This window comes from Notothenia rossii (genome assembly GCF_949606895.1).
Source record: "Notothenia rossii genome assembly, chromosome: 6".
Lineage (NCBI taxonomy): Eukaryota > Metazoa > Chordata > Actinopteri > Perciformes > Nototheniidae > Notothenia > Notothenia rossii.
Window position 1 is genome coordinate 10,511,241 of NC_136909.1, and position 20,482 is coordinate 10,531,722.

The 20,482-nt window shown below is 42.0% G+C and overlaps 1 protein-coding gene across 1 annotated transcript in view; it reads right to left on the reverse strand.

Moving 5' to 3' along the window:
• bmp1a (bone morphogenetic protein 1a) overlaps positions 1-18,692 on the reverse strand; it is a 35,522-nt gene extending 16,830 nt beyond the window's left edge. The window contains exons 1-6 of the mRNA XM_079688395.1: positions 18,460-18,692; positions 9,686-9,799; positions 3,980-4,105; positions 2,503-2,620; positions 753-931; positions 304-409 (exon numbers count right to left, since the gene is read on the reverse strand). Of these exons, the coding sequence (XP_079544521.1) occupies positions 304-409; positions 753-931; positions 2,503-2,620; positions 3,980-4,105; positions 9,686-9,799; positions 18,460-18,604 (788 nt within the window). The 5' untranslated portion in view covers positions 18,605-18,692. The remainder of the gene's footprint in view (positions 1-303; positions 410-752; positions 932-2,502; positions 2,621-3,979; positions 4,106-9,685; positions 9,800-18,459) is intronic.
• Between the last annotated feature and the right edge of the window lie 1,790 nt (positions 18,693-20,482).

A 20,482-nucleotide genomic window follows, 5' to 3' on the forward strand; every position in this document is an offset into this window, starting at 1 on the left:
TTCAAAGAACAGAGAGCCTTCTCTAAACTTTTTTTGTCCTCAGGCTTCATCGCTTTTTGTGATTTATTATTGGAGATATTTAAGCGTTTCTTTTTCTCTTTGGGAATCCTGCCACATTACTCAGCAGCAGCCACAGACCCGGTGCATTACAGATCTATATAGTCATAAAAAACACCCTAATGGCCGAAATGGAAAACAGAGATAATAGGTTAAAAGGTTACAGCAGTGCGGGAAACAGCTTGGCCGGACTCGACTAGTTTTCATGTCTGGGCCGTAAGAAGGGGAACTTGGCCTGACTCCTACCTGGAGAATGTATTCCTGGCATAGTGCATGATGCTGTCAAAGTCATAGTCTTCTCCCAAAGAGTCCACCTCCCCCGGCTCCATCTTCAGAAAGTTATACTCTTGCCCTGTGAGAGGGAAAAGTTGAAATGTGAGGCCGAGTCATGCTGTGGAACCTTATGTATGTGTGTCAAAGGTGCTTTCAGAGAAAAGAGTCAAACACGCCCGATTTATATAAAAAATATTGAAAATGTGATCCTTTTAACAGACAATGGTGTTACAAAAACTGGTCTGGATACTGACTATCATAATGAGCTGTGTATATGCTGTTGAGCAAATCTATAAACACTTGCCAGTAGGATTAGTTTCTACTTTAGGCCAGGTTTGTGTGCAAATGTGTTATCTTTATTATTTATCGCCTCTGACTGCATCTTTCCAACATTATCGCTGCAGGACGGTTGAGCCTCTTACCTGGTTGGATGTTGTCCCTGATAATGCTGACGTGTTCATCCCTGTCGGGCCGCGTGTGTTCGTGCCAGAATCCGATCACGTGACCCAACTCGTGCACCACAATTCCGAACTTGTCACAGTTTTTCCCGATGGATATGGCCTGAGGACCCCCTCCGCGTCGACCCACATAGGAGCAGCACCTATGAGTCAGCACACACACACACACACACACACACACACACACACACACACACACACACACACACACACACACACACACACACACACACACACACACACACACACACACACACACACACACACACACACACACACACACACACACACACACACACACACACACACACACACACACACACACACACACACACACACACACACACACACACACACACACACACACACACACACACACACACACACACACACACAGGCAGTGTTAACAATGCCAGATATAGTGACTAGACGTTATGTTTTAGTACATTTAAAAAACATGCGGCGGGGTGAGAAGGTGAGGAAAGATTTATGGCTCTATAACGTTTACTAGCTCCTATATTTCAACAATTTGTAAATTTTTATTGGAGCTCTTAATGAGAACAACATTATATCAACAACCTCTGCTCTGTTTTACAAGAGAGCTGCACGAGGAGGCCCTTCATCCACACACACAGCAGTGACATTCATTCATCCGCCTGCCAGTCCTAACGCTGAGCGGCAGTGGGAGCTGGCGGGCTGCAGCGCTCCGTCGCAGCGGGACATGAAAGCTTCAGTGTGGGAGTCTGGGAGGACGGGCACACACATCATGTCCTGTGGGCCAGACAGCCACTCTCTAATTACTGAGAGCCTCTCCTGAGATACGCCTTGAACTTTGCACAGGACAGACGGGGGCCTTCTGAATATGCAGCGGAGTCAAGCGTTCCCACTGCTAACCGCTGCCGCCTGCGTGGATAATGTCATCCCTGTTGCCCCTGAGGCCAGTCACCGGGCTAAAAATGGCTATCAACTGCTGGCTGGGAAAAGCTTGCTTTCATGAGCTGCGTCCGCTTTCTCTTTCACTCTGTTGAATGATACATATCAGTGGGAGACGTACATTGCGTGTAATGACATAATGACTCCAGCTTGTGGTTCATTTCTGTGTGAGGTTAAAACATGGGGGGGGGGGGGGGGACATTTGAGGCTTCTGTGAACTTAATACTTCTCTTTTTCCTTCAAAATGAATAGGTTGCATTGGTTTGTCTTACCAGCAGAAGCAAGTGCTTTAATTTGAAGATATGTAATCGCTAAATAAAAGAGCACTGAACGCCGCAAACAGGTTGTCAATCGTCGCTTAGCAACAACAAGAGCCACAAACAGCACTTTCCCCTGAGTATCAGTTAGAGAGGAGAAACGCTGAGTGGACACTGAGTCTAACTTCAGTGGAGTGCAGTACACAGTGTGATGCAGGAAGTCTCTCCCTTGGATGCACTTCTGAACACCTTGTTTGACACAAGTGTGCAGTGACTGATGCAGCGCACAGGAAACATTCCTTGCCACTGAATGACCGCTTCTCCCAGGACTGGCAGGGGGTTGAAATAACAACTCACACAGAGACTGCGGTCGGAGAGGGTGAACAATGGCGAAAGGCTGCAGAGCAGGAAGCAAGGAAAATTAATCAGGGCGCTAAATAATTAGCCGTAGATAACGAAGGCCCAACAGAGGCTGACCATTGTTCGGTTCCTTCATGCGGGAGCTTCAAACCCCACTGACTCACCCACATGGTCGGTAGGTGAAGACAATATAGCTCTCCTCCTGCGTCCTCTCGACAAAGGTCACACAGGTGTGCTTCTCCCAGTGACGCATGGCTTGGCGGAAAATGGCCCGCTGGCTGCCTAAAAACAAAGACAGAGAGGGGACAGATCAGTGGAGCTGACCAAAGCTCACTCACACATTTTATAGAAAAAGGAAGGATGAATAGAAGCATCCGGAAACCGCTTTAGGACCTGAGATTAGACAGTCTGCTCCTGGAAATGAAGACATGCGACATCACAAGGTAGACCCCTTGTCAGTTTTGTCCTAATCTTGGTTTTATCATTTAGAAATTGCACCATGTGCTTTGCTTTAAAACATCACCGAGCAATAGGGATGAAAGGAGATGGGGTTATATCATAGCTTGTGGTAAGAAACACTCGAAGAAAGTTGATTGTGGTGAATTTTAAAAAAGTAAAGTAAGAAAGAACAGACAATGCTGCTTTCTAACAATGTTTTTGTTTTACATGTATGTATCCTTTATTTATGAAGGGGGACTTAATATATCATGATTAGCTTATAGAGGGGATATGCAGGAATCCTGAAGTCAGATGTAAGACCTTTTTTAAGACCCTTTCCATACATTTTAAGACCTCATCGCCACTTGGAGTTTTAACCGGTTACCTTGGCGACACACTTTACCTGAGATTTACTATATACAGTATTGATTGTTCTTCCTCCTTATCTTCCAACCATTTGGATGCAGACTTGCATTTCCCCGTAACGATGTTGTTTAGCAACCGGCTTAAACGGACCTTCGCGCGCTATCAAGCAGTGAGCGTGCGATGTCCTGTTCAGATGACGTCAAATCCAACGGGATGCCATAAATAAACTACACAGAATCACACTACACACCTACGCAATGATTACATTCAGGCAGACTGTAGAACACAACCTCTTTGGACAATTTATATACTTATTGGAAACAAGCTACAAAATGTAATTCCTTGGAAAATGCCCTTTAATACTTTTTAATAGCCTTCATTTTCGCTAAATTGATTTATCAACTTTTAATACTTTTTAGGACCCCGCGGACCCCCTGATTTATAGAAGATACTTTAATGTAATTTATTCACTTATAAAGGATGCAATACAAATGAAGATTAAATTATGTTTGACTGTCATTTTAACAGTTTTAAGAATATTTTGATGATTACGGGATACGCTAAGATCAGCGAAGGGAATTGTTACTTTAAAAGTTCATATTGTCCAATATCTATCCAGCACTGCTCCCATCATATGCATTGTCTTAAAGGTCGCTATATAAAAAGTTAAAACAGTTAATTTCTTTATTCATTTGATGTTATTGGGAATAAGTCTCAGTTAAAAAAGATGACTTGAATAGAGAATATATATGCGCTTATTATATTCTGCAGCAACACTACCTTACATCATGTACGAGATGCTATGTGAAAGAGGACAGGATGGCCTGTGTTACTCACCACTGAAGTTTCCACTGATGACATAGGGAATGACGCCTTCAGGCCACACTCGTTCAGGTCTGGATGTCGCCGCCCTTTTCCTGCGGCGTGAACCTTGCCTATTTTGGATACTCTGACCGGTTGATCCTGAGAAGACACAAATACAAAACAACGCAACATGAATCACTTCTCTTGGTCCGAGCAAATGCACTTTTTATGAAGAGAAAATATGCTTTGGATTGTTCGACCAATTAGACTTTTTTATCTTGAACTACAGGACAATATTCAAAGCTTTGACTCCACATAGAAAGTCTAATTAATATTTCTCATTTTAAATGTAATCCCTTTGTTCAAATAACATTGTTTTTCCAATTTTGCACAAATGGATTTTATTGAAACTGAATTCTTTCTTCTTCCAAATTAATTGCATCCCTTTAATGTCACTCCAAAGCTCGTAAATGCAGAGTAACCATGGAGACTAAGCTCCTACCAAAAACCTGGTGATAATAATAAGAAACATTCATAAATGATCCACATGTAGCAAAACCCTTCTTCTGTATGGTACTATTCTGCAAAACTTATATTAAAGCAAATAACTGCAATCATCTGGTGTTAGCGAGATATAAACCAACTCTCACATGATATTTGAACAGCTGCAATGTGCATCAAAGAATATTAAAAAATAATAGCAAGTACGTATGGTTTGTTGATTTTATTTGTTTTACTTAAATGAGCCCTACTATGTTCATTTTCAGGTTCATAGGTGTATTGTGTGTCTCTACTGGGACATGTCTCCATGCTTTAATGTTCAAAAAGCTCTTTATTTTTCTCACACTGCCTGTGCTGCAGCACCTCTTTTCACCCTCTGTCTGGAACCAGAGCCCAGTGTGCTCTGATTGGTTAGCTGGCCGGCTCTGTTCTGATTGGTCAACCGCTTGGAGATGTACCGCCCCTTAGCCTATCACGTACAATGTGTTGGAGAGCTAGCCAATAAGCGAGAGTGTTACATAGTGATGTCATTATGTTACAGAAGAAGACAAAGGAGTCTGATCGAGGTGTTTTAGGCATTGCAGACCATTCACACAAACCTTTAGACAGGAAAGGGAAACACCCAAAAAGCATTATTGCAAAAGTTCCTGGGAATTAATTTGGGTTTGCATTTGGTCCGAGAATAAAATAACTAATGACCAAAGACCCAGATGTTACAAGGAGATGTGCTTATTATTTAAATAAGGCTAAAATGTCAACCAAACACACATACACGTTAAACCCTGCTGAGGCTAGAGTAAAAAAAGCAATGTTGAAATACAGTTGGCCACCATGAAAATGTTGTTTTCCTTTCATTTTAACCACATCCAGGAATAATATTTTCTTAGTTTTGAGTATTTGAGCCCTTAGTAGGAAGTACATGTTGTCTTTGATTATGCATGCTTCATTACATCACTGTACCAAAATATATCCACTTCACAAAAATAAGTCCTTTCCTTATAAGGCCGATAATAACTTCGGAAGAGGGATGACCAAGGCCGAGAACTAGAAATCACGCAGTGCAGGAAACACACACTTAAAATTCCTGCTCTACAAGTCCTACATTTAATCCATAAATATAACTATTGTATAAAAAGTGATGTGCTGTTGATGATGTTATTTTTCATCGATGTGCTTTAGAGGGCTGGGACACTGCAGGTTTTATTTCCACATAAAGCATTTCCACAGCATTGAGTCTGTCACTTTAGGGTTAAATATGTGATTTAATGAAAATCCGCAGAACCCCCTAGGCAGATTGATGCATGTCCTTGGTTCGGAAGTTAATACATGTTTCATTTGAAGTTTTTTAAGACAGTTAATTAACATGTTGACCTCTATCTAATGATGAGTTTTATGCAGAAACGATAGAGTAGGGGTTTAGGACACGACATCCTTACTTCCATGGTGCATGTAAAAGGAAAATAGCTTGAAGAGGGTGAATCTCTAGCAACACTTTTAGTATTAAGAACAACTTGGATGACCCTGGCCAAAGCCAAAACATGTCGGTCTCAAAATAAGGTTGTTCTTTCGCTGTAGGAACAAAGACAAGTACATCTGGTTTGAGTACATCCTGCACATGGGATTGTTTTTCCAAAACAAAAACTTGTGCAAGCTGTGCGACTACAAGCTTTTCTATCCAAATTTGATTTACATGCGAGCCACAGTTTGCACCCTTTTTTTCTTGTTTAAATTTGATGGTACAATGTGTTCTGTTGAATTTCAGTCTGCAAGAGTACATCTTAGCAGCCTGGCGAGATCAATTAGCACGTACACTTGTGCATGTGTTGAAGGAAAGTCTGATAACAGCCAAATCTGCTCGAGTAACTGATAAGTGCTGGGAGAGAAAACTTGTGGATGATGAGTTAACTACAATAATACGATTACATCTCCCACCTTCAATTAAACTTGGACAGCAAAGGTTTTTAGTCCAATGTTTTTTCATTTCTGATGTGTTTTTTTGGCTGAAGATAAGGATTAGATTTGGGATTAAGCGAAGAGATGCGACCACACCTGTAGCTGCTGTGTTCAGGGTCTACATTCATTTTTCATTTATTTGGTTTCCTGAAATACGATAGCCTGTTTAATAATGAACACTTTTGAGTAATTTGCATACACTGAGAACTAATCGTGAAAGACTGGGTAGAAAATGCTAAAAAAAGATTGTCTTGCTTTAAAATGTTTGTACTGATTTGTTATGGAAGATAACAGTCCTATATTTGAAGGGATACTTTTAAATGACCTTTTCTCTATCAAACACTCACCCTATGTTTTTTTCCCATCTCGTCAGGGGCCCACGTTATACTATAGCAAAACAGTACTCACACTTATGTAACCTAATTTATTGTCACGCTAATGCCTCATATCAAGTCAATTAAAACCACATTCTTTAACTAGATCTTTCACCACAACGCTGCACACTCAAGTAATTCAATGGTAACATAGTGTGTACTCTAGGGCTGCACGATATTGAAAAAAACTGACATTGCGATTTTTTTTCCGCTGCGATATATATTGCGGGTTTTTTAACTATATTTAACCTGATGAAGGTAATGTCCTCCTGTGCCTCGCTCATTTTTTACCGGTGTTTTGATGGTCTGCAAACTAGCGGGGCGGGGCCTGCTGTGATCTGATCAAGAATGATTGTGATTGGTGGTTTGCTGAGCATGCAGAGCCTACATGTCACTCACTCAAGTACCCCTGACATGAGAGCCGCGCAAGTTTTCCTTTTGTAGCAAGCCACAAAATAATTGTAACATGACGTGTTTGAGTTAATTCACCTACTTAAGCACTGAGCCTGTTTTTCAGGTCTCAGGCTCGAAAATGACCATATCTTCCCTTCTAAAAGGGTTAAATTAATAATATTTTCTCTCAAAGTAATGATAAACCTGTGAGTTGGATGTAGAAAAGTCAGAATCAATATAGATGTTTTTTATTTTAAAGAAAATTCAGATTGAAAAAAAAACTGTAAATTATAGTGTCCGTCCAAAAATTATTTTTTACTTAGACTGAAAACTAACCTTGGATGATGGGTTAGTAGACTGAAAGCTTTAGGAATCCAAAGTACAACATATAATAAGTACCCTGTATCAAGATTGATGCAAAACAAGTGACATTCGACCTTTGTAGAGAGATTTAGCAAAAATAAAAACACTTCTGGGGTCATTTGGGTGGATTTTCCATATCTCTGGCCCCCCTTGGTCGATGTTGAAGAATGAAATCTCTTTATAACCGCTAGAGCCAATGGAGGATGAACAAATAAAGAGTGAGAGTGACGCGTAGCCAAAACCGGAAGCTGCATACACTCTGGTGGCTACCATTAGCAGCTAACTTTTGTGCTCCGATTTTTATATAAAAAGGGAATTATGGATTATAAACAATTGCTTCAAAGCCACAGATGCATCATTAACCTATGGATCAACCGATTCGGCCGCGTTTTTTCTCCTTTTAATGCCATTGAACACGTCTTTTGATCAGATTGACAGCTACGGTGAGACGATCTCCCGTAAAAGCTCCGTAAAGGTACGTGTTGTGTTGTCTGTGTTTGCTTCCCCTGTCGCGAGATCAGATCGCTTAGTGATAATACTATAGTTAAATAATCTGTGGAGTCTCAGCTTTAATCGGATATATTGTATGTGCAGTTTCGATAAGTAATCAGGGTATCTTTATTTTGAATTATGTGCTAAAGTGCGTTAGCATTTTTTTTTAATGAATAAAACCGCATGTCCCTGCGGTGTGAATATCGCGCATGCGCATATCGCGGTTATCGCCATGACACGGTATATTGTTCAGCCCTAATGTACTCCACAAGATTCCATTTTCTATGACATTGTTTGAACAATGGGTTTAAGAGGAGTTAAAGTAGCTGACGTCAGCAGTTATATTTGCTCCAATATAATTTATGACTTTTTAAAAGAACAGTTTTATGCAACTTCACTGATAGTGTTTTTCATTCCCAGCGGTATCCTCTTCACTAGACAACAATTAGAAGCGCAGTGACTCACCTGCTCAACAGATACTCAGAGATGACTGTCTCCTCTTAACTCCCTGCCTCGGGGATAACTATTTACTCTATAAATCAATCGTTCTCTGGAGAGCCGCATTGTATTTCTAGTCCTAAAAAAACTTTTATTTTCCTCAGCATGCCAATTAACTGAAACACAGCAAATTGACAGCGTCAGCAGCAAACAGCAGCATGCACACACTTGTTGGATTACGCTCACCTACAGTTTATAGGATTGTGAATACTATTTGGTGGCTCCCGACTCACAGCTGTAGCTTAAATACCGCTTTTTATTTTTAAGAACAACATATAACCTGACAAAGCCTTGCAATTACCGTCGGTGCGTTGTGATAACAGGCCAATTGAAGGCCTAAACATTTAAAGAGGGCTTATGATAAACACACAACTGCTGCCTGACAGGTGCCAGCTCTCAGTTTGAGAGGATGTGAGTGGTTGGACTGCTGCAGTGGAAGAGAGTGTTTTCCCTTCAGGGACCCCATTATGCTTTTTGGGTTTTCTCTTTCCAGAAGTGTGACATGTAGGTTTTTGTGCATATAAATGGTCTGCGAAAGCCAAAATCCCAAAGTTCCCTCCAGGCGGAGTTTATCTCCCACACACTACTACCCCCCCGACTGAAACGCCTCATTTGGACACCTTTATTTCTGTAACTTTATTTATTTCTGTAACATAATGACATCATTGTGTAACACTCGCGATTTGGCTTTTGGCTAGCGCTCCAACACATTGTACGCGATAGGCTAAGGGGCGGGACATCTCTAATGGCGCATTTCCACTACAGCACGGAGCACGGTTTAAGTGTTCCGTGCCGTGCCCGTTTTTGGTTGTGTTTCCACTTGGCGTAGTTCCGGCTAGGTTCTTTCCGGGCCAACAACCAGGCTGAGTATGCTAAACTAGTGAGAGAATCGCTGGCAACCACAACAAAATGAACATATTTGATCGTGATTTAATTGTAATACACAAATAAAGAGCTTTTGAAAATTAAAGCATGTGAACATGTCAAACATGTAGAAACACTAAATATAGATATGAACCTGATAATGAACATAGTAGGGCCCCTTTAGAAGCAAAATATGTTTCTAGAGGGGCCCATGTTTGTTTCACTTGTTTTGTTAGAATTTCCTTATATCAACATATGTTGTCATCTTTGAATTTGTTTTTGCTGTTGTTGTTGTTGTTACCTGTATCTGTGTGATTAACCATCTGGACAGTCCTCTGAGCCAGATCTATTATTCTGTCCACTTTAAACATTCGCATGTCCTCCTCATCAAGAGCAATGTCTCCCAGAAAGGCAACTGAAACAGAAAAAAACAGAGATGGCACATGTCAGAGGATTTAAAGGCAGATGCACAATATGGAGCGTCTGTCTGGGACGCCAAGTAGCCTGGAGCTTTTCCTGCGTCTCAGACAGAGTCGGCTGCACGGAGGCCCGGTCACTTGTGTAAGGCCGGGGCCTCGAGCGTGTAACATATACATGACTCTTTCCTGACTCTCTTAGTTACCCTTTCCTTGCAGAGGGAATAGAACTAGAGCTGTGAAACAGCAGTGTATGTGTTTGGATAACAGGAAAGCCGCCTTGTCTGGACTCCAAATTATAGGATATGAGAAATATAAGCAAACTGCATTTCGCGCATGGGTCAGGAAGGTTCATGCAATGAAGAGAGAGCATGAACTCAGAAACCTGACAACATGATTAACGTAGTAAGTTCAGATGTTACCACACAAATACAGTCACCACTGTGCGCCTGGCGTCCTTGGATAGTTAATGAGAGTTAACAGAAGATATGACACTGTAAGACGTTGCCTCGATGGAGTAATATGGGGCACCTTGAACAAGTAATAGCTCTTTAATGAGGCCAAGGAGAAGGAAACATAACCAAACAGTCCCACTTTATGAGGTATGTGCTTTATTGGATTCTAAATGCCCCATTTCTATAAGCTAGGAGTCCTCTCCGCAGAAACAGGACGCTCACTTTTACAGGCTTTTAACACCAGCACGTTTCTAGAATTTATGGCCAGGCTTGTATGCAGTTGGGGGGGGGGGGTTGGAAGAAGCAGAAGGGGGAGAGAAGGGCAAAGAGGTGGCACTGTAATCCATGTATGAACAGGAGAGGACAACGAGAGGGGAAGGAGAGAGAGGAAGAAGACATCCTCTCTGTGCACACCGCAGCTCTGAATAGGGAAGGCAGATGTGGAGCAGAGAGAAAATGACAGCCTTCTGCATGTGTGTTTTGCGGTGGAGTGAAGAGCAACCCAGAGGGGTAAAAGGCCAGGAGAACCACTATAAAACCGAGTTAATGGGAGTGAGTTACTGAGGCTATTTGTGAAAGGTTTGTAAAAAAAAATCCCTCCTAGTGAAAGCAAAGCAATCATGTGTAGATAAACTTTATTTTATTTAGCTTCCAAGCTGCTCGTGGCTTTATATTTTATTTTAGTATGCAACAAAAACATCCTGAGGAAAAATCCTTCATCTCCCGCACTCCTATAAAAGTTTGACAAGAGTCAAGAGAGAAAGGGATGATTTGCACAATAGAAACAAAGACACACAAAACTTGGCACCAGAAGAGTATTATTAAAACAATCTGGAGCTGATACAAGCCAGGCTTCCACGCTGCAGGGTGTGGACGACGCTCAGCTCAATGACTGTGTTTGGGATTATGAGGCTAATGACAGCAATAAGAAAAGGTGTAGATCACGAGCGGCATGTCCGGTCACGCACAGAGCCCGGCTTTAAATTCCAGAGGTCAAAGGGATCCTATCATTTGTGCTCGCAAAAAACAACAACTCAAATCCCTGAGGGGCAAAACTCACTCAATCAGCACTAATACGAGCAACTATTGTCAAAAACACCACTGATAAGAGAAAGCTACCAGATGTTGCGCAGTAAAGGATGGATATGCTGACTACGGAAGGACACTTTTTTCTTTTCATTTGATTCCCAGAACTGGCTGAACGCTGCAAAGTACAGGCAGTCCCTAATTCTACGTTTGCTGTCATAACACTGAGAAAAAGTATTCAAAAACATTTCTATGAAACACTTTCTCCCTCTAACGGACAGACAACAATTAAGGGATGTTGATTTCCACCTCCAGTGTCACCTCGCACCATATTAGCAGCATGACCGAATAACGAGGGGAAGGCTCTCTTTCCCCCCCCCCCCCATGAGGTTCACAGAGGGCTGCGCTTTCTGCCCAATCCTCCAGCACCGTGCCAGAGACAGGCCGGTTAATCCGCAGTGTCATTGTTCTCAGACAACTGTGGAGATTGAAGTGAGCAAATGCACGGCCCGGCGGCATTAGGACTCATTTCCCCCGGGCAGCAGTCGTCCTGGAGACGCTGTTGCAGGTTTATGGAAAGACTCCCGGGGATTGTGAATTAATCCCCTTGTCTCCTGGCTTTAATTATCCACAGACGCATGGTTTGAAGGAATCTTTTGTACACAACTCCAGGCTGAGATTGAGGACAGGCTATGGAGAAAGGTGATAACTCATCTAGAGACAGAGCTGTGACGGTATAATGTAGAAACAAGGAGAGACTCCTGTGTTTTATTGTAGATTAAAACCCAGTGAATGTGGCAGATGGCAAGTGATCACCGTAGAGCGCCGTGCTGCATATCTACCCAAACATTATCCATTACCTAAATGACAACAGCTGCAACTGTAATATGAATATCTATGCAGAGTAGTTTGGTAATGTTGTAGGGTGTGTTGGTGCCGTTGTAGTTTAGATTTAATCAGAGAAAACAACTGAAGAAAAGAAGAAGATGATGAAGAATATATACTTTATGGGCATTTACGTTTAAATAAGGATTGATGTGCCTATATTTCACAAACGACATATATGACCTTTGGCGAACATATTTGATATGTGATAAGGTCCAAATCCATTCAATTGTTTTAGTTAATCTAAACCATCCTAATCCTTCTCATCTCAGACTGCCCCCATCAATCAGCACAGATTACACATGAGATCTCAATCAAATTAATCCCATTGATTCGTGTAATGCCCTAGCCTCGACCTCTGCGGTGTCAAACACTGCACGACTATTCCCATAAATCTCCTTCCGCGAATACCAGACCACGACATCTGCCACTGAAACCTGCACAAACATCAATACTAAGCCCATACAGACACCAACAGCAGTCTATATTTAGGAGGCCATGGTTTACTCCTCACTGTGCTCATAGAGATGTTTAGACAGCCTTTGCCTATACAAGACCTACTGATGAGGGATGAGAAAGCCCGGCCAATATGTAAGCCTGGAATGAATCACAATACCCTGGCACCGCCTTTCACGGCCTGTGTTTGGAAACAAACGCTGCATTTGAATTTAAATGGAGGCCAATAGTGTATTGCAATAAGGTGATTACCATTTTATGACAGTGTAAGTACTTTTAGTCACCTTTCAGGTTTCATTCCCTATTAGCACTTTGTGGCAAATCCTAATCTATGAATCTAAAGTTTCTCCAAATGTACCAAAAAGAGTAGCAACGTTTGTGTAACATAAATACTGAGATAAAGTACGAAGAAAAAAGGCAAATGCATAATCCTAACTACAGTGAGATGAATTGTATCGTAATGTAATGTAAAACCAGCTGTTTTTTTCTTTAGCAAATGCTTACCTAGACATTTACTTACACTGCAATTTGCGCCCAAAGGCAGGGGAGGAAAAAAAAAGTCCACTTATCTGCACTCTGATCATTTCAAAAGTTTACGACGGAAAGGTATAGGATCAGAGGAGAGATTATTTGGGAGTCTCAAGCTACATCCTGACGATTCCAGTAATTATTCTCCAATAAAAGACTCATCACAGCCGCAGATGAGATCAAGACCGAGTTCCTGTCACCACACTACAGCTCCAATCGTATGGACAAAATGAGAGCTGCAAAGGGCACCCAGCATGAGACGGCCTCCCCTTTAACATTTCACACTACATCAAGCCCATTAGCAGATTGGATTTCCCAGCTCATCCCTGCCGTTGATCACTGATATACTGACTGCCCGTCAAACCTCTAATGACTCATCAGCTCGCCAGCCGTTTGTCTCTTTTAATGCCACCAGCACTTCTGCTCCGTATTGATGAATAATTCATCGCCACAAGGAAAGGATTTTCACCTTTGACAAAAACTGATTTTGACCATTTGGCCTATTCTGCATGTGTGGTTTACAGAGCAGACTAACACAGTCATGCTGTCTGGCAGAGGACATTTCTCAGAACAGATGTCCTAAGTAAAGTTTAAATGGGTTTGTGGATTAACTAAATCTAGAAGACTCTTTGGAACACTTTCCATAAATAAAAGCCATTTGTTTTTAACCAGAGGTGGAGAGAACAGAAAAATATCTCGACCAGATGAACAGAAATGTAGAACTGCTGATTTACTTAGAAAAAACCTACCGAGAAAAATGCAAGAGTGATTGCTAAGCTGCTTATTATGGAAGGCTAATCATTCGAGTCATTTAAATTAGCCCTTCCAAAGCATTTGTTTTCACTGTAGCTCCGAACCCAGACTTGGTATTAATGTAATGCAGGATTAGTTATTACTTAGCTCTGACGACAAACATATTTTTCAAACTAATGCAGCGAGATCGTGCCAATAGATTGGCTCCCTAATCACCTGAACTCCGCAGAGAGAGGAGAGGCAGGGGGCCTGTAATGTAAGAAAAACACCCAGTGTGGGCTCGGCTATACAGCCTGTATTCCATGATAAAGGAAAAGCATCTGCTTAAGTGTTGCTTAAAGGCCCAATCATGAAGGTCAACAGAGAGCCCATCTCATCGCCAGAGCAGGAGGCCGGTAACGAGTGGGATCTGTTTTAGGCCACGTTTACACAGAGACGAAAACAAACCTTAGTCGATATCAAAAAAGTATTCCGTCCACACGGAATCGGCTCAGGAAACGTGTTCGTCCACACGAGACCGGTCCACCCGCTGGAAGCGCTGTAGTGGCAATGTACTTCCGCCACAAAATACACCAAAAGCAGCGAATAAGACCTCCCGAGCATGGTTGCCATGAGCCGCTTTGACACCAAGTACTTTGCCGTACTTAGTGCCGGCACTTAGTACCCCAGGGCACTAAGTACCAATCGTGTTCACTCCGGAATAAGTTCCCTGAGGGAAGATTACGCAAATGAGCCACTGATGTAACTTCGTCTTCTTCTGCTTTGGGTTTACTGGCAGGCCGCAAACCACTTCAATAGAAATCGGTACTTTTTTGGTACCAGGATAGTATCACCTCTCTAGCAGGCACTAAACATGGGGGTAAAAGTACTCTTTTTGGTGTGAACACGCCTATAGTTGCCTGGTTGCCCTTCTGTTTATTCTCCGCGTTAGATTTAGCGACATGTAGTTTATGTAGTTCTCCATTTCCACTTGTTGCTGATGGTTGTGGTAGAGGAGCTGTAGATGTTTGCACTAACATCTATAGCATGGTCCGTAGCGTCTGGAGCACGAAAGCAACCCTGTGATCTGCCATTGTTATTGTTATTGGCGAAACACATCAGCAATGACGCGGGTGACGTGGGGTTGAGCAGCAGAGGTGGGGAGAGGTGGGGCTATGGCATCATCGTTTTCAGGAAATGATCGTATAGGACGTACACACGGAGCCGTTTGGCCCCCCAGAGCGTTTCGTCCGCAGATCTACCCACCTTGGGAGCCGTTATCGTTTGAGGGCTCCGTTTCCGTTGTTCCGTTACGGCCTCGTGTGAACGAACCGTCCAGAAGAGAACTGTAGCGGATACAACCCGCTCCCTCTCCGTGTAAACGTGGCCTTAGACGCCATTTTCAGAGGCATAAAAACAAGAGAAACAAATAAAACCAAACTTGAACCATTTGTGAGAGAAGGCAATTCATGTAAAAATGATTAACACTATCTTGTCTATGTCTGTTTTATATCTTAACAACATACTGTCAATGTATCAAGCTAAAAAAGAGAAATAGTGATGTATTATGTCATTTTAGTTGTAACCAGCAGAAAAGCGAATTAAAAACTTATGAGAAAGTAAAGCCTCTTAAACATTGTCAAAAGAAGTCCAGCAGCCATATTTCAAATGGCCAAATCACAGTCAACGCCTGACATCACGGGGCGAGAGTAAAAACACAAGCCTCTGTTGACACATTCTTCAGAGGCGTTGGATAACCAAGGCATGCACTCTCCTCACCTGTGCTGCTCTGGCAAAGTGTGGCTGGCCTGCCCTCCAACTTCTAGACAGGCTTTCCCTTGGCACTGGCTGAATGAGCCACAGTCAGTGAAGTGTTTTAGCCAGTCACAGGACAGAGCCGGGTGCCAGGTAGACCAGAAAGCCACTTGCATAAGAGCGACCGGAGGAGAGGGGGCGTTCAGGTTTGTCTGCAGCTAAGGCCCCAGCAGCTCAATGCAAAAAGCACGGGCTTAAACAGCACTCATTAGTAGATTAAGATGTTTGCTTCGTAAATGAATGCATACATTCATGTGGAACTAGTCACTGCTTTCATGATTATCATTTAAGCAGAGTAGACAATGAGCGTGACTGCTTCCCATCCATTTTTCATTTAGAAAATGAGTGGATCTAATCTCACAGGGTGGTTAGTCTTAAATGACTTCCTGGAAAGCTGCCAAGTTTGGAGTTCTGCAAACTAAGGAATTTTCCACTGGTTAGCTTCCTAAATAGATTGCATTACTTCAGTGTTATTGCACTGCTTGCTTCAATCAATGCACATTTCAACCATGTCTGATTCAGTGAGGACATTTTAATCCTTTGTGAATTTGAAACATTTATCAGGGGGTTTGTGTTGCTTAACTGAACATGTGTGGCACACATCTGGCAAGAAATTAAGAATTGCATTTGAAACAATCAGAGACATTAACAGAAATTGCCACCATTTAGTCAATGATATAACTGACCAACCATTACAGATGATCTGTATATGACAACAATGTGAAGTCTTGTTAACAAATAGTTCTAAAATCCTGCAGTGTAACATAAGGACAGCCATACAAACAAGAGATGCACTCAGATTTGAGCATTAATGCAATTGAAACTTCACACGGCTGTAAGCACTTTCCTGGGCGGAAGCGGCATGACATAAAAATGCTGACCCTGAGCCCACAGAGGGCGATCAAAGAGACTCAAAAAGTGCAGTGATTGGGTGAAAAATGTGGGTAAAAGAGAGGAAATCGATAATCCAAGAATCCTGATCCACCAGTATGGAGTTGACGACAGTGAAAGATCTTTGGTGTTTCAACCGAATGAGGAATAAAGGGGAGACATGTTGCTGTGAAGTAGGTAGAAGGAGAAAGCAGGTGTGTGTTGGACGAGCTGGAGACAGCGAGGGTTAAGAGAGTGGGAGTTTGTACTTCTGACCGTCTCCCCAACCACCTGTTTGCCGCCGAGCCCAGAGGAAACCATAAACACAACGGCACTCCATCCAAATTACACTGAAAACAGGATTACTAATAATGATAACATTCTCACAAACAAGACAAACAACAGTACTGCTTGAGGATTGTGAAGCGGGTATGACCCCGATGAGACATGTTTGATAAATCGTAACAATTTCGTGGAAACGCAATGAAAAAAAACTCTTAAAATATAAGCAAGACCATTGGCCTTCGGTTTGTTGACCCTTCAGTCTGAAGTCTCCTGCATCAATGAGTTATAACCCATACTAGTGATGCAAAACTATCTGCTATGACCACTTGAACAGTGAAGCAACAACAGGAAGCAACATCTTCACTGACTTGTACACAGTTCTTCTGCAGTCTGACCTTTGTCATGTTTATGTGAAGCCACAAAGCTCCTGGAGCACAATCTTTACATCTCCCTCGACATGTACTCCTCCTCTCAGGGGGAAAGAAGAAGAAGAAGAACAAGAAGAAGAAGAAGAAGAAAGATAGACGGGTAAAGCTGGAGGACTCTATTGTGTTTCATAATCGACTGCCACATCAGAAATTGACAAATGCCAAATCGGTAAGCACTTCAAGCACTTTAGAGGTCATTTTGCGTGAAGCCAACTCTCTGTATCTGTAACCTGAATACTTTCACCAGATGGAAAACACAATCTGTTCAAACTCCCCCAAAGGGATTTGGCAAGACAGTGAGTTCACACACACACACACACACACACACACACACACACACACACACACACACACACACACACACACACACACACACACACACACACACACACACACACACACACACACACACACACACACACACACACACAGGAAGATTACAATGACAAGTCAGATATGCATTTGCCAAATTATGAACAAAAATATGCATGTGTCACCACAGCAGAAAAGAAGCAGACATATTTGGCCATAAGACAACAGACAACTGAATTATGTGCATAAGCTCCACTGTACTTTCCCCTCCTCCACTTTGTTTTAGTGGCCGTGTGAACAGCCGGTGAAAAAAAACTAAACAGTATTTCTGCAATGACAAAAAACAACCAGAAAGGGAGCACAAAAAGTTAAAAAAAATCTAAGTGCAAAAATGCTTCGTTTGACTAACAGCGATGGTTTTCTAAGTAAAAAAAAAAAACAGCAGACCGCCAGCAGGAACCAGATGATCACATTAAAAAAATAAAAGTGCATTTGCCGCAAAAAAGCAGGCTGTAACTTTTTCAGTAAGAACAAAACTTTTCTGGAGGTATGTATTGTCATGCTTTTATTTTCACTCTTGCCAGCCTTGCAGCCGCTCTCGGAGCTGGGTTATCCGAGGCGACTCAGTGTGTGCTTCAAATGTTTCAAACTGCAAAAACTCCGCTTCTCAGTACAAAACAAACGCACATAATGTTCTCTGAAGCCTTCTACAAAACTACATCCACTACTGTCATCTCTTGATAAAAGCGTTTGTGTGGCCGATCTGTGCAAAGCCACACAAAAAAGATTCGTGGCATGTTTCTACCTCCACATAAAAGGTGAAGCACACAGCGTTGCTACTACAGGGAAAAAAGGAGAAAACCTCACCAGCTTTGCAGGGATCCTTATAGTCGATCACCTCTGATGTGGCACTGGACTCCACATAGTAGCGCGGACCAATCGCGTCCAAATCGATCGCCAATATCACGCCGAGACAGGAGAGGAAACACAAACATCTCGCCGTGAGATCCATTATTGTGGTGGGGGAAACGGCGAAAGGCGAGGGATAAAGGTAAAGGAAGAGAGGGACAGAGGGGAAGAGAGAGAGAGACAGAAGAGTGAGTGAGAGAGAAAATGGGAGGTTTTTGGGGGAAACGAGATCCCTCCGGAGGGCGGGTTTTAAATCCAGCCTCTCTTGAGTGTCTTCTTGGCTCTGGGGGCAGGCAGAGATTTCTCTCCTCCAGCAGAGCTGCCGGAGAAACTTTGATGATCTGGCAGCAGGGCGGTGAACAGCCCCATTACAGGCCGATGCCCCTGGGCTGCTTTATCGCTCCCTGGTCGGTCCATCAGGGGTCATTGAAGAGCATTTGAGGAACTCATTTGGTTATCTCTTTGTGAAGTATGAATAATGTGGCCATAGTCCCCCCTCTGCTGCCTCTTTAATCTTCGGTTTATGGACCTTAATTTAATATTAAAACCTAGCAAAGTTAATATATCATCATATTTAGCTGGGGTTGAAACAAAAATGGCCCTGTGGCTTTCCTTTTTGTCTTTAATATAAAAGTTAAAATGAAACTGTACTTACATGACCTGGTTTGAGATTATGTTCCTATCTTTGTACAGTTTAATCAAAGTTGAAAGTCCCTGTTTGGCTTTCTCTTTTAACACAGGAGAGCTCACACACAGCCTAGCAGGAACGCGCACTAATTACGCACGTGCGCATGGACTGCAAGCGCCCACTCGTGCTATAGCACGCGAGCACATCAACACAAACAAACAACAAACAAACAGACTGAGCCTGACATTTGAGGCTTCACAAGCACAGGCTATCAAATAATTGGTCAGGAGGACATTGTAGTGATTAGAGCACCACCTGATGGCGACTTACAGAACATACCGAAGAAGATTATTAATAGTAGAGAAACAAACCCCCTAAACTAAGCTTTAGTTTTTTAAGATACCATTACCCGAGGTAGGACAAAGCACAACCATGTTTTTTCCTTACTTTAATATGTCTAGTTTATTAAATAGATTGTTTGTTTTTTTCCTAGCATGCCTTACAACTAAACGCCTCGTTCTTATGAACTGGAAAGTCAGAAAGCCCAACTGCTTCAATTTAAATAGATGGCTGGAGGACTTCCTAAACATCTTAAGTATGGAAGAAGCTGCTTTCTCCCTGTTATATTTGGTTAAGCCAGACAACAGGCTTTGGGATAAGATAAGGGCTTTCCTGGACTCAAACTATCTCGGCTGCCAACAATAAATATAATAATACATATTAATAAATAAATATAAATAAAGAGAAATGAGCTATGAAGAAACAGAAAAATAACGGTAATAATAATGAAAGAAGTGAAATTAAATGGGAAATGGATGAATAGGTGAATTAATCATATAGGAAGAGATGTGTGTGTATATATGTACATATGTGTGCATATATATATGTATTTATTTATTTGGCTATTTATCTATTTATTTACCTATTAAACAATGAAATACCTATATTATGAAGCAAATCATGTATAAATACAACGCCATATGCATACATCAAATGTAACAGACACTGTAATCCCCCTACCCCCCACCCTTCATGTTATGTCCTGTCCTACTTGTGATGTGTCTGAGCCATGTCCTTGTCCGTGTGTTTTTGTCTTTTGAAAATGTTTAATAAAATATAAATGTTTAAAAAAAAAATAGATTGGTTTTATAGCAATATATTACTGTAAATTAATTCTTTAGGTTGATGTTTGGAACCTTCCCATAACCGAAAATACTGAAAATGTAGGCTCCTCTGAAGGGGGCCGTGTCAGCCTAATCACATGTATCTCTGGAAATAATGATTAGGAGGCCACCAAATGTGGAATAGATGTTCACAGAAAGAACAGGATCAAATCCCACCATGGGAGGCAGT